Raw genomic sequence first — 15541 nt, forward strand, 5'->3', positions numbered from 1 at the left:
CCAGCATCATCACCTTGCCCAATGCAGATTCGAGATTCATCACTGAATATGACTTTCATCCAGTCATCCACAGTCCATGATTGCTTTTCCTTAGCCCATTGTAACCTTATTTTTTTCTGTTTAGGTGTTAATGATGGCTTTCATTTAGCTTTTCTGTATGTAAATCCCATTTCCTTTAGGCGGTTTCTTAAACTTCGGTCACAGACCGAAAGGGGGAGGTGATAGTCTAGTGGTTAAAGTGTTGGGCTTGAGTCCAGAAGATCATGGGTTCAAATCCCCGCCTGACTAGAAAATCACTAAGAGCCCTTGGGTAAGGCCTTTAATCCCCTATTGCTCCCGGTGTGTAGTGAGTGCCTTGTATGGCAGCACCCTGACATGGGGGTGAATGTGAGGCATTATTGTAAAGCGCTTTGAGTGTCTGATACAGATGGAAAAGCACTATATAAATGCAGTGCAGTCCATTTACAGATGTCGACTCCAGTTTTCTCCCATTCGTTCCCCATTTGTTTTGTTGTGCATTTTCGATTTTTGAGACATATTGCTTTAAGTTTTCTGTCTTGACGCTTTGATGTCTTCCTTGGCCTACCAGTATGCTTGCCTTTAACAACCTTCTCATGTTGTTTGTATTTGGTCCAGAGTTTAGACACAGCTGACTGTGAACAACCAACATCTTTTGCAACATTGCATGATGATTTACCCTCTTTTAAGAGTTTGATAATCCTCTCCTTTGTTTCATTTGACATCGCTCGTGTTGGAGCCATGATTCATGTCAGTCCACTTGGTGCAACAGCTCTCCAAGGTGTGATCACTCCTTTTTAGATGCAGACTAATGAGCAGATCTGATTTGATGCAGGTGTTAGTTTTGGGGATGAAAATTTACATGGTGATTCCATAATTTATTCCTCAGAATTGAGTGAGTCCATATTTTTTTCCCTCTGCTTGGTCTAAAAAACTAACCGTTACTGACTGCCACAATTTTTTTTCCTGATTTCTTATAGTGTTTCTTAAAGCCAGAAAGTTGCCATTTGAAATGACTTTAGTTTTGTGTCATGTCTGTGATCTGCTTTTTTTCTACAAAATTAAACAACTGAATGAACACCCTCCGAGGCCGGTGATTCCATAATTATTGCCAGGGGTTGTAAATAATTTATTAGGCCTGTGTGAGGCTGATCTCAGTTCCACTTTCAGGGCCTAAACAAGAAGCTGAAGGAGATGAACATGGAGGTGAACCAGTGCAGAGACCTGCTGGGTGGAGGGGTGGGCTGGCTGTGCGGAGGCGAGGAGCGCGCCCTGATGGAGGACACTCTGGAGGGGCTGCAGGAGAGGATGGGCCTGCTGGACGGGACTCTGTTACAGCACTGTGAGGGCATGAGGGACCGACTACAAGAACACTCAACCTTCCAGGTACACAAGCTATACAGGAAAGAAGTTGCACTGATTCACCTAAATTGGAGCATGTTGGGTAAAAAAAAACAAAAAAAACAGCCTTGACCTCCTTATGCAATCGGGCCCAAGATATTATGTCAGCACACATACCTGTAAGAGTTATCGTGCAGGCACACACACATATACATACACATATACACACAACTACGGATATATAGAAATATTACCATCGTCTTGTTAGGATGCATGACTCATTGGTGGCAGGGAAACATATTTTACTTGACAGTGTTGTCTCTTCTGTTTTTTTGCCAGAATGAGCTGAGGATGCTGGTTACAGCGCTGTGTGAAAGTAAACAGCAGCTGCTACAAAAGATGGCTGGAAGTCTGGACAGACCTGCATTCAAACAAATAGAGGTACAGCATGTATGTGCTACACAACATTTATGCTTTCACAGCGAAACGTCTGTATAATATATGAGTCCCTCGGACACTAATTAGATACACTTTCGCTGAATAAATTAATTATGGTAAGCTTTATGATCTGTTATTATCAGAAGTGAAGCAGAGCAGGTCATGATTAGTACTTGCTGGCTGGGAAATCGATTCTTCTGGAGTTCCATCAGGAAGATCATCAGATGTAAAACTTGTCCCAAATCCCAAATCCATGTGTTGACCCTGAACAACTGTAGGGTAGCAGAAAGAAGTCCCCCCCCCAACATTAATTACCAGAGGTGGTACGAAATCACCATCAGGTCACTCTCAAGTCATCAATCTGCAAGTCCCAAGTCAAGTCTCAAGTCATAATGACCACCAATTGTTTGCAAGCTGACTTGAGACTTGACTTGGGACTTGCAGGTTGATGACTTGAGAATGACTTTGTCCCACCTCTGTTGTTTTGAATTTAATTGTGGCCACCAGGGGGCTGAGTCTAGTAAACATTGTGAACATGATATCTTGACAAAGACTTTGTGTCCCAAGTGGAAAATTGGGACACATGGTTATCTCACTAAGACTTGACAGTGACTTTGTCCCACCTCTGTTAATTACCAATAAATTAAATGTTTCATTCCTGTTTTCATGGCACTTGTGGTCCTCCACTATTTCTCATTGTTATCTTGTGTAGAAGCCACCAAGGTGAAGTGAATTGTTAATGGCTGCCATGAGGATATAAATACTGAACATGTTGCCTCCTTTGTAGACATTTTCAGATATTGAGGACAGTCTGAGGGACTTTGAGCAGAGAATGACTGAGCTAAAGGCCAAAGCCGATGGGCTCCAGTCTGACTTCAGTCAAGAACTACTTCGACTTCAGGTAAGCTCCAGGTCTCCAATATTCCAACTGTACTCTATTGCCATTTATATTTGAGGTTGTTTGATTGTTGGGGTAATGAACACCTTCAAGTTGTATTTTTGCATCAGTGTAGTATGAACCCATGACAATTTGGTGACTGTTACAGGCTACAGTTATAAGGACGACAACAATAAACACCAAAGTGACAACAAGAGTTGGCCGTTCCTAATGTTTTCACCAGATCCTGCAGTGGGTATTACCGTATTTTCCGGACTATAAGTCGCACCGGAGTATAAGTCGCACCAGCCACTTTATCCATTATAAAGAAAAATAAACCATAAATAAGTCGCACCAGCCACTTTATCCATTATAAAGAAAAATAAACCATAAATAAATTGCACTGGACTATAAGTCCCATGGACATACAGGTATGTTAACATGAAAAGTTCAGATGATAATATTGTGACGGCTACCGTTTTCGGGTGCATATTTAACCAGTCTTAACTTGTAATCTGCAGAGTATGATTTTCTTTTTGGTGGCATTTTTTCGGGCCTTCTCCGTTGTCTTGTTAAGTTATCAGTAACGTTGAAATTTTTATTTTTCTATGGTAGTCAGAAGTCGCAGGAACAGTCACACAAGCCTCGAGTGCCCTCTCGTGAGCTGCATTTTACCTACGGATATGTTTGTATTTTGCGGACCACATTGCGAGCCGAACCATGCAGCGCCTACCTGCGCAGCTCATGACCGCCCAGCGGTGTCGATACAGCTCCTTCCAAGTGCAGACGCTAATCCTCCGCCGTCGCTCAGTGCTCCCATGCAGCTCTCGGCGTCAACTCTGCTCACACTGATATCCAAGGGTTGAAGCTGTTTTGTTAGCTGTCCCGGAATAAACACGATGTTCGTCTGCTTCAAACGCTTTTCACAATCATCAACGCCAGCTCCTTCCAAGTGCACACGCTAATCCTCCACCGTCGCTCACCCAGTGCTCCCACGCAGCTCTCAGCGTCAACTTAAACACTCTGCTCACACTGATATCCAAGGGTTGAAGCTGTTTTGTTCGCCATGCCGGAATAACAGCAAGCACCGTGTTCGTCAGCTTCTCACGCTGTGGGTGAGGTGAGGAATACGCGTCCAACATTCTGTTCTCTGATTGGTTATCGCGACCAGCATAACCTATAGGACGGCCACCATACTACAGTGCCCATGATGCATTGCATTTCCTTTTCTGGTGGCCATTTTAAAACATAGATTGACTCTGTCACGTAAAATTGTTTTGTTACAGTAAATTAATTGAGATCCTACCGGTATATTTTTCATTTATAAGTCGCACCGGAGTATAGGTCGCACCCCAGGCCAAAACATGTAAAAAAGTGCGACTTATAGTCTGGAAAATACGGTAGTTGGTAGTGTCATGACAGTGCTGAACTGGGTTATAGATGATGACTTGCCGAATATTCATTTTAAATAACCTGATTATAACCTTTAACTGAGTCAGCAAGTGGGCACGAGATCAGTAAGCAGTGTTTTGTTGAGTTGGGCTCATGACTCCAAGAAGACTTGATAGTGTGAACTCTTCACTTAGAAGTACTTCTCTCTTTGCCGACACAGACGCACCCAACCCTTCCCTAATTAGCATTTATGCTGCCTTAAGCCAAATGAAACGTTACTTTATATTTCAAGAAATTAGATGCAAAAGAACCACAAATAATCTGCAAATATTGCACAAAGCTAAGTAGATAGGAAGACAAATACCAGAACTGGAGAGGGGGTGGGCAACAACTTCCAAGGCCTGCCACTAATGCACAGGAAGACAGTGGCCATGTCAGTCAACATGTGTTTTTATTGACTGTTGCTAAGCATTATTACATTTAATGGCTGAAGTATTTGTGGTTATTTGTAGGATTCATTTGAAGAGTTGGTGTTGATGATGGGGTCCAGGCGGAGCAGCTTGAACCATGGGTTGTCTCTTAAGACTCAGTATGAAGCCGCCCTCTGTGACCTCACCGACATGGTGGACACTGCCCAGGACAAGATGGCAGCTGACCAGAAGATGACAGTAGCCTCCGTCATAGAAGTTCAGATGTTGCTGGACAAACACAAAGTAAGAAGAATGATGAAATTAAATTTACACTCAACAAAAATATAAACGCAACACTTTTGGTTTTGCTCCCATTTTGTATGAGATGAACTCAAAGATCTAAAACTTTTTCCACATACACAATATCACCATTTCTTTCAAATATTGTTCACAAACCAGTCTAAATCTGAGATAATCCATCCCACCTCACAGGTGTGCCATATCAAGATGCTGATTAGACACCATGATTAGTGCACAGGTGTGCCTTAGACTGTCCACAATAAAAGGCCACTCTGAAAGGTGCAGTTTTGTTTTATTGGGGGGGGATACCAGTCAGTATCTGTGTGACCACCATTTGCCTCATACAGTGCAACACATCTCCTTCGCATAGAGTTGATCAGGTTGTCAATTGTGGCCTGTGGAATGTTGGTCCACTCCTCTTCAATGGCTGTGCGAAGTTGCTGGATATTGGCAGGAACTGGTACACGCTGTCGTATACGCCGGTCCAGAGCATCCCAAACATGCTCAATGGGTGACATGTCCGGTGTGTATGCCGGCCATGCAAGAACTGGGACATTTTCAGCTTCCAAGAATTGTGTACAGATCCTTGCAACATGGGGCCGTGCATTATCCTGCTGCAACATGAGGTGATGTTCTTGGATGTATGGCACAACAATGGGCCTCAGGATCTCGTCACGGTATCTCTGTGCATTCAAAATGCCATCAATAAAATGCACCTGTGTTCTTCGTCCATAACAGACGCCTGCCCATACCATAACCCCACCGCCACCATGGGCCACTCGATCCACAACATTGACATCAGAAAACCGCTCACCCACACAACGCCACACATGCTGTCTGCCATCTGCCCTGGACAGTGTGAACCGGGATTCATCCGTGAAGAGAACACCTCTCCAACGTGCCAAACGCCAGCAAATGTGAGCATTTGCCCACTCAAGTCGGTTACGACGACGAACTGGAGTCAGGTAGAGACCCCAATGAGGACGACGAGCATGCAGATGAGCTTCCCTGAGACGGTTTCTGACAGTTTGTGCAGAAATTCTTTGGTTATGCAAACCGATTGTTTCAGCAGCTGTCCGAGTGGCTGGTCTCAGACGATCTTGGAGGTGAACATGCTGGATGTGGAGGTCCTGGGCTGGTGTGGTTACACGTGGTCTGCGGTTGTGAGGCTGGTTGGATGTACTGCCAAATTCTCTGAAACGCCTTTGGAGACGGCTTATGGTAGAGAAATGAACATTCAGTACATGAGCAACAGCTCTGGTTGACATTCCTGCTGTCAGCATGCCAATTGCACGCTCCCTCAAATCTTGCGACATCTGTGGCATTGTGCTGTGTGATAAAACTGCACCTTTCAGAGTGGCCTTTTATTGTGGACAATCTAAGGCACACCTGTGCACTAATCATGGTGTCTAATCAGCATCTTGATATGGCACACCTGTGAGGTGGGATGGATTATCTCAGCAAAGGAGAAGTGCTCATTATCACAGATTTAGACTGGTTTGTGAACAATATTTGAGGGAAATGGTGATATTGTGTATGTGGAAAAAGTTTTAGATCTTTGAGTTCATCTCATACAAAATGGGAGCAAAACCAAAAGTGTTGCGTTTATATTTTTGTTGAGTGTATTATAATTGTATTTTCTTTCGAAAGCCTTGTGTCAGACCTCTTCTTCTACCCCCCATTTACTGCAGGAGTTCTTCCAGAGTCTGGAATGCCATATGATCCTCACTGAGACATTTTCCAGCAAAGTGTCTACTTTGATGGTGCAAAGGGAACGGCAGGTCCTCGAGGAGACCATGGCTTTAGCCCACAGTGTTCTCAAACAAGCCCATAGGAGAGGGGTGGAGCTAGAGGGAATTTTGGAGGTAGGGGTGTGCAATTCTGTCTGTCAGCTAATGAAGAATATCTAAAATATCTCCCAAAGGACATTTGCGTAGTACCATTAAAGAACATTTTAGTGTAGACTGTGAGACATCTCTGAGCCATTTATTTATTTTGCTTGTCTCTACCAGTCATGGAGCAGGCTGGTGGAAGAGTACCAGGCTCTGTGTAGACAGCTGGAAGCTGTGGAGAGCAGCATCCCGACTGTTGGTCTGGTAGAGGAGACAGAAGAGAAACTTGTCGAAAGAATCAGTCTGTACCAGGTAAGTAAAGAGGGAATAATATAGTATGCACGCATTGGCATTGGTTTTTGGCAGCCTGGGGACCATACAACCCCAACCATTAATCAACCTGACCTTCAGATACATTTCTGGTATATAATCCTATTTTGAGCCAACATGGCCCGAAATAGGAGGTTCACTTATATTCTTAAAAGATTTTGTAAAAAAAAAAAAAAAAGTCTAGCTCCACTGACTGACTCCATTAGTCTTGTGTTTGCCCAGTAATTTGCAGTGAAAATAAAAACTCTAAAATTGTGTTCTTTTGTTAGTCTGTCAGCAGAGGGCGCTCACTCATAATCGCTTCTGCATTTGGCAACATTTCAGGACTCTTCGAGTTCTTATCCCAGTCCTTTGGTACTTTACATGCCCGTATATAGAGGGGGTTCAGGGGGTTCATTGATAATAAGCAACAAGCACTAACTGTTACACAGCTATTATCACACACCCTCAAGTTTCAATTTCCTCTGCCAGAGTAATCCCTTAAGTGATGAAAGGGGAACTGCTAGATAAACTTTTCCCATGGGGGTTGAGAATTTTTGCTCCCTGGTCCCTATCCTCCTCTGATATCAAACAGATTAGTAGGCTTATAAATACCCATGTAGACACAGAATTACACTTGTCTGCTTTGTAAAAACATGTTTGTATGTATAAGCTGAGAAATAAAGGGAGCTTCTCCTTCCTGTTGCAAATACTGTAAAGGTGCAAATATTCGCGTGGGATTTATTATGCGAATTTCGCGAATTAAACAAGGTCGCCAAATTAAATACCGCTATTTTAATACATAACGTCCATATATATACATATTCATAATGTAAACACGAATATTAATACAGCTAAATACGAGGTCTGTTAGAAAACTATCCAACCTTTTTTATTTTTTGCAAAAACTATATGGATTTCAATCATGTGCGCTTGCATCAGCCAAGCTTGAACCTTCATGCGCATGCGTGAGTTTTTTCGCGTCATTCGCAACTGACAGGCAGGTATAAAGTTTGCATTAATGTTATCTTGGTTCTTCCTGGGTGGTTCTTATGGCAACTGATCCAATCCCAAGCAAGGACTATTTGTATATAAAAATGTATTTCCTAAAATGATACATTTTGGGTTTCAAATGAAATTTATGTAGCTTTTTACCGCTCGAAATCCTCAAAAAGCTTCTGCTTCGGGGGGCTTCGCCCCCCTGAGCCCCCCACGAGGGCATTGCCCCTCGACCCCACCAGGGGCCCTGCAGCCCACTGGACCCCCAACTCAAGGATTTGAACCCACCCTTTCACATTCCTATATACGGCCCTGCTTTATGGTCACCATTAAAGGTCGCCCAATCCCAGGCTTCAGAAGATGACAGGACAGTGTGGCAGGAATTAGTTATTTAATTTAATTTTAATCTCTCCCCTTTATTTCTCCTTCCACATTCTGTGATTTTTTTTATTTTTATTTTTTTATTTTTTCTGTCAGCATCTAAAGGCCAACTTGACAGAACATCAGCCACAACTCTACCAGGTGCTGGAGGAAGGCAAGAGGCTTCTTCTGTCAATTTGCTGTTCTGACTTGGAGAACCAGCTGACCCAGCTGGGAGAACACTGGCTCTCCTCCACCACAAAGGTCAACAAGGAGCTGCACCGCCTTGACTCCACTCTCAAACACTGGACCAGGTCAGGCTTACCTTCTCAGCAGATGTTTTGCACTGCAAAAACTGATATCTAAGAAAGTAAAAAATGTCTTGACGAAAGAAAATTTGGCTTAATTTTTATCAAAATAAAAAAAATAATCTTGTCAAGCTTTTTTTTACAAAAGAAAAAATGTCTTATTTTGGGAAAATGTATCTAATTTTTTCTTAATACATTTTCCAGCTAATATCAAGCTGTATTTAACCAGTAACAAGGAAAGGCAATGAATTTCAAATCATCCAAGCAAAGGAACAAGATTGTTTTCCTTATTTTAAGACAGAGACCAATCTTAAAATAATAAGTTTTGTTTAGTTTTAAGGCACATTTTGATTATTCAGTGCCTAGAAATTTTGCTAGTTTTGAGAATTCTAACCAAGTAAATTTTTCTAACCCTATTGGCAGATTTTTTTTTTTTTTTTTTTTTGCTTACAAGACAATTTGGTTAGATTTCAGATTATTTGGCTTATTTTGAGAGGCACAGTTTTTGCTGTGCGGTTTTTGGTTATAATCCAGTTTCCGGGACCTAAAGGCTGAATATAGTATGAAGTATCACCTATCACAGGCTTTCAAAACTTCATGCCATAACTGTTTGGCTGTGTGCACCAGGTACCAGAGTGAGTCAGCACAGCTGAGTCAGTGGTTGCAGTCGGCTCTGGACCGGCTGGAGTTCTGGACCACTCAATCAGTGACTGTACCACAGGAGCTAGAGACAGTCCGAGATCACCTCTGTGCCTTCCTGGTAAGACGGGTTGTCATATTGGCAATAACATGTATCACAGAGCTTTATGTGTGTGAAAGAACAATTTAGACTGACCTTTAATTGCTGGTGTTTATGTTCATGTAGGAGTTTTCCAAGGAGGTGGACGCTAAATCATCGTTACGTTTGTCTGTACTAAGCACAGGCAACCAACTTCTGAGATTGAAGAGAGTAGATACAGCTGGTCTGAGGACGGCATTGGGCCATGTTGACACTCAGTGGGCTGAGCTGTTGACTCGTATCCCTGTAGTACAAGAGAAACTTCACCAGGTCTGAGAACCGATGGTGGTTGGAGCCATTTTTGTTATCATGTTGGCTAAAACAATAAAAAGACGTAGACTCTAGTAATTTGTGGATTTTGTTACGATTGTTAACTTCTCTCTGTCTGGTCCCCAGTTGCAGATGGAGAAGCTGGCATCACGGCATGCCATCACAGAGCTGATGAGCTGGATCTCTCTCATGGAGAACATCATAGTGGAAGACCAGGACAAGATTATGGCAGCTGTAGGATCAGAGGTGGTGCAGAACTTTCTGCAGAAATACAAGGTACAATAGAAGAAAGAAAGTAGTTCTAAACAAAAATCAGGGTCTTATCTCATATCTAAACTAGAAAAACATTCAAGAGTCCCACAGTCTCCTTTAATTTAAGTTAAGGCTCAAAACAATTTATAATCCTTAGTCTTCTCTTGTGGACCACCCCTGTCCTGTTTTGATGCCCACCATATCCGAATCGTGTTCTGTATCTGGATCAAACTACACCTACAGATACACAGGCATGGAATCTTTGGTCCTAATTATGATCCTGATCCTTGTCACTGACCTTTGTTTCCGATTGCTGAACTCTGATCCTGCTCTTTGTTCCTGATCATTCATTTTCGGTCCTGATTCCTGAACTTAGATCCTGATTGCTGAACTGTGATATTGATTGCTGTAATCAGGATCAAAGGTGGGTGTTCAGGATTCAAAATCAGGAATTAAAATCAGTGTCCTGGTTCAAAGATTAACTTCATCCTGATCCTTAATTCTGAGTGCTGAATTTACAGCGTAGCCACTTTGATCTTCTCTCTGGCCTTTGATCTTCATTGCTGAACTTACACTCTAATAGATGATTGCTTTGATTTGATACCACATTTAAAAAATTAAGATCCAGAAGGTTGAGCCTGACCTTTGATCTGGATTGGCTGAAAGTGTATTATCAATGATGATTGCTTTGATCCTGTAATCTGGATAAAATAAATCAGGGATCAAAGGCACGATTTAGCTCTTGATCCAGAGCATACCAAAATTTAGTGGGTTCTTCTTGCCCACAAGAACCACGTTCCTACCAAATTTCAATAAGATCCATTCAAGCCCTTCTGAGATATTCTGCAAACAACTAGTCAAAAACGTTACCATCTTGACAGAGTTTTGTCACCAGCTGTTTGTCACCCATTTCACTAATCCTCTCTTCCTCAGTGCAGTATCTTTGTTTTTTTTTAATGTATTTTTCCCCCTCCTCATGTTTTGCAGGGTTTCCGCATTGATCTGACCTGTAAGCAGCTGACAGTGGACTTTGTTAACCAGTCAGTTTTGCAGATCAGCGATCAGGATGTGGAGGGAAAGCGCAACGATAAAACTGACTTTGCTGAGAGGCTTGGCGCCATGAACAGACGGTGGCAGATACTGCAGGGCTTAATCACCGAAAAGGTGGAGCTTCAGCTGCACAGCGTTTGGCAATAAGAAGTGAAATTTGGCATCTTTTAAGTTCATACAGAAATGAACCAGTTACTTGTGTTTATTTTTCTTAGATTCAGCTTTTGGAGGGACTGCTCGAAAGTTGGATGGAACACGAAAATGGAGTTCAGGCCCTGAAAACCTGGCTCACTCTGCAGGAGGAGAAACTGAAGAAGAGACAAAGGATGGAGGACGTAGCATCGGTGCAGAATGCACTTAAAGACTGTCAGGTGAAGATGCAACAGCACCCTCGCCACGCACAGTTGGATTTGTGTTTTTTTAGTCTTTATAATTATTAAAATTGTTAAATTTCTACAGGAGTTGGAGGAATTGGTGAAGGAAAAAGAGAAAGATCTAGAGAAAGCAGAGGAACGAGGAAATGCCTTAATCAAGGATAAGAAAGTCGAAGCTTGCTCTCTTGTTAAGGAGACCCTGAAGGCGTTGAACCAGTCTTGGACTAATTTGGACCACATGGTGAGTTTCTGTGATGAGCTGTAAAAGTCTCTAATGTTGCTCTAAATAAAGCACATACTATATGTTGGTGTTCTGTTCCTCCTATCAGATAAGTCAGAAGAAGGTGAGCCTGCGTTTTGTGCTGGAGCAGTGGACGCTGTACCGGCGGGCTGCAGAGGAGATTAACGGTCACCTGATGGAGGGGAGTTACTCTGTGTCCAGGCTGCGCCTCCTCAATGGATCTCTTGAGGCGGTGCACCAGCAGGTGGAGAGTCTGGAGGTGAGAGACGATTAGTTTTACGGTACAACACTAACCACAACTCAAGCGATGGCTTTGAGAAGCATATATACCATAAACCATAAAATTGTTGATGAGAATTTAACTTTAGGTGGGTGTCTTTGTCTTTAAGAACTTGCAGGAGGAGATGGACAAACAGGAGAGCAGTCTGAAAAAGTTCGGCTCTGTGACACACCAGCTACTGACGGAGTGCCACCCGTCTGTGGCTGACACACTCAACAGAGCCCTCCAGGATGTCAACATCAGGTGAGAACTTCCTATTAAAAATACGATAATGTAATACAGGGTGACCCCCCCCCCCAAAAAAAAAACAAAAAAACAAAACAAAAAAAAAAAACAAACAGAACCCATTAAAAGTTTAATAAATCCTCCAAAGGTCCCTTTTGTCTCTTCCTTGGTTGACCAAGACATGTTGGGAAAGATCATGACTTTTATGCAAAGTGACCAATATAACTGAAACTTTGGGGAATGATCATAAACAGACTGAATTTTAAGTTGAGTTAGGTTGAAGTTAAGTTGGACCTTTGCAGGATTTATTGATCTTTTTCTGGGTTCTGTTTTTTTTTTTTTTGGGGGGGGGGGGGTGTCACCCTGTAGTCCCACAGGGAATCTGACATTGATTTGACACCAATGACCTTCACCTTCACCCAAATGATTGACCCCTAGCTAACCTTGATAAAGCAGTTCCAGAATCCAAGTAAACATGTGTGCCAGGTTTGGTGGACTTTGTGAAAGTGAGTGGGGGGAAACAAACCCCTTATAAGAACAATGGGGTCAACCTACGTTTGGTTGAAGTTGGTCTAACACACAAACAAACAGTTATAGTACGGTGTCCCGGAGTGTCTTTGCAGCAAACCGCAACTTGCATTCGGCTAAATCCATGCAACTGTGTGTTTGTAAGTTCTCTGGCCTCCTCTGCTTTAGGTGGAACCGTCTACTAGAACAGATCTCGGAGCAGCTGAGGAGCAGTAAGTCCTTGTTGGCCCTGTGGAAGCGCTACATGGTGCTGTACGGTCGATGTGTCACAGCGGTCCAGAGACAGGAAGAAAGTGCTGACCACCTACTGAAGAGCGCCACCAACAGGGAGATCACACAGGAGGAGAGCAGAGCCTGGATAAACGACTGCAACGTAAGTAGAAATGGGGAAAAATGCACGATTGATTGAGATGATTGTTGTCATGTGTTTCAGGCTATGTTGTGAATTTAGTCTACATGATAAACGCTTGAATTCACATTTGTCGGAAATTACCGTTCATATCATAGATATAGTGGGAACATCGCTTGCAATTTCCATTCTTTTTGTTGATCCTGCTTATAAACATACAAGTCAGACTTCAGGGTTGCCCTCTACAAACGTTGCTTGATGGAAACTGTAGCTGATGTTGATGCGTTGCTTTGTCTTCTTGGGGTTTCACCTTGTATGACATTACTGTTGCAGGAGTGCCTTGACGACCAGGCCTCAGTGCAGCAGTCCTTGAAGCAGCTGCAAGTTTTAGGGGAACAGCTGAAGAGCCAAGTCAACGCCTCATCCTCGGCAGCCGTCCAGTCAGACCACGTGTCGCTCAGACATCGCCTCGCAGTGACAGAGCATGCCCTTCACAGGCAGCGAGAAGTACTGCAGGTAGGACAACACCTTATGACATGAATTCTAGGGTAGAGTCTCCTGGCTGGAACACTTCTAGTTTCGGTCCTTAAAATTTGTTGACCCTACTCAAAAACTCCTACAATTCTGCACCTGTTTCAAGGCTGGAACTCAGGCATGCGAGGGCTTCAGGGAGCAGTTACACATGCTGGTGCGTAAAGCTGCAGAAGCTGAGGAGATGTTGAAGGAGCCTGAGCCAGAAGGCTCACTGGACATTAGTGTGATCCAGACACATATGGAAAAGGTCAAGGTACGAGGATGCACATGCATTCAGCAGTCCTCTGTTTACTCAGACGGTCTTCCGCTAAATGTGTGATTATCTGTTCCCAGGTTCACCTGCTGAAACTGAGCAGTCTGTCTCCAGACCTGGAACGTGTTAATGGACTGGTCTTCAAACTGCCCGTCAGCGATGCAGATGTTAAACTCTTGCAGAGTCTCAATCGAGCCTGGATCACTCATTCTGTTAGTTTGACTACCAGGTTCAGGTATTTAAATCCTTCACGTGGAACCTGTTTTGTATGTTGAATTAACTCTTAAGTCATCAGTATATTAGCAATATAAGCTAAGACTCTTAGGGTTTGTTGTGTTGCTTCTGCAGCAAGTTGCAGGTGGTGCTGCTCCAACAGCAGACTTTCCTGCAGAAATGTGAGGCCTGGATGTCCTTCTTAAATGAGACGGAACACAAACTGGCTGCTGAGATTTCAGGGAACTACGAGAGTCTGCTGGAACAGCAAAGAGACCACGAAGTAAGAAAAAGAGAGAGTGCAACTTTATGCATCGCTGCGTCAAACTGTACTAACGCTGTCCCGTGGTGTTACGAATTGTATTTGTTTGTTTTCAGTTATTCCAGGCAGAGATCTTCAGCAGACAGCAGATTCTCTGCTCCATCATTGCTGATGGCCACAACATGGTGGATCAGGGACAAGTGCACGACAGGTAGACCCACAAAAACACACACACAGTTTAATTCATCAGGATACATAATGTTTATGTGTAAATCATCAGACATTTGAGATGTGTTTTGTTTAAAAACAGAGAATAATTTGAAAATCTCTGTTTTTTTGGTATTTCAGAGTTAAGTTTCCGAGCATTGCTTTAGGGTCGTGTACCTCCCATTCTTTGGTTTTCTGTTTCTAAAACATCTTTTTTAATAATAAAAAATATCTTTTTTAATCAGTTTTGTTGAAAAATTTCTTAATTTAACTTGGACGTCTGTGATGCTTGATTATTTGAGTTGTATTAGGATCGCCGCTACGTTCTTGTTATCGCCTTTGTCTCTGTGTAACTGTATGAATCTTTGCAAAATATCTCAAGAATGCCAAATCTGATTTTGATCAAATCTGGTGAGTACATTGGGCCTGTGGATGGGAAGAAGTGATTTGTTATTGGTTTGGATCGTTCAATAATCACAATCAGATTTGTCTATTGTGAGAGAGAAATAAAAATTCTGCTATTATTTCTCATGTTTGATTAGTTCACGTACACATTATAAGCACTGACACTGTGCCAAGTTGCAGAGTCTGCACATAAACGTCAGGTAGACAATAACACTGTGCAAGAGGCATTAGTATAGGGTGTCATGTGGATAATAAAAAAACACCGAAATACCTTTATTGAGTACAGAAGAGATTTTGCTTGCTTAAACAGAAAGATGCAGAATCAGCACCTCTTCTTTTCCCGTGGCTGCATGTGCTGCCAAAATAATTATCAAAGCACATTTTTGATCATTTTCATGCTCTCCCTCCTGTCCTACTAACAGTGATGGCTTCAGTGTAAACTTGGCCTTGCTGAGCAATCAGTGGCCGTGCATTGTGAGACGCGCTCAGCAGCGAAGGGGAATTATAGATAATCTGGTACACCAGTGGCAGAACTACCAGGAGATGGCAGAGAAGCTGCAGCGATGGCTCCAGGAAGTGACCCGCGACTTGGATGTACATCAGCCCGGAGAAGCAGTCACCTTGCAGCAGGCCAGATACCTGGTAGACCAGATACAGGTGTGCCGCAGCAGCACGATACAAGCACAGCTACACGACTTCTTCTCTGAAAATCGCCGCTTGCTAATCTGAACTTTGC

General features: G+C 42.9%; 1 protein-coding gene across 1 annotated transcript in view; it reads left to right on the forward strand.

The window, feature by feature from the left end:
* Positions 1-15541, forward strand: part of syne1a (spectrin repeat containing, nuclear envelope 1a) — a 218844-nt gene that overhangs the window by 176642 nt on the left and 26661 nt on the right. Inside the window, 22 exon segments of the mRNA XM_034162578.1 lie at positions 1189-1404; positions 1699-1800; positions 2585-2698; positions 4579-4779; positions 6468-6641; positions 6789-6920; positions 8394-8590; positions 9212-9344; positions 9450-9632; positions 9759-9908; positions 10872-11048; positions 11150-11305; positions 11394-11549; positions 11638-11808; positions 11939-12072; positions 12751-12955; positions 13265-13447; positions 13572-13718; positions 13799-13953; positions 14067-14214; positions 14310-14404; positions 15228-15462. Coding sequence (XP_034018469.1) covers positions 1189-1404; positions 1699-1800; positions 2585-2698; positions 4579-4779; positions 6468-6641; positions 6789-6920; positions 8394-8590; positions 9212-9344; positions 9450-9632; positions 9759-9908; positions 10872-11048; positions 11150-11305; positions 11394-11549; positions 11638-11808; positions 11939-12072; positions 12751-12955; positions 13265-13447; positions 13572-13718; positions 13799-13953; positions 14067-14214; positions 14310-14404; positions 15228-15462 — 3564 coding nt within the window.

The sequence above is a fragment of the Thalassophryne amazonica genome, chromosome 21 (genome assembly GCF_902500255.1).
Source record: "Thalassophryne amazonica chromosome 21, fThaAma1.1, whole genome shotgun sequence".
Taxonomy (NCBI): domain Eukaryota; kingdom Metazoa; phylum Chordata; class Actinopteri; order Batrachoidiformes; family Batrachoididae; genus Thalassophryne; species Thalassophryne amazonica.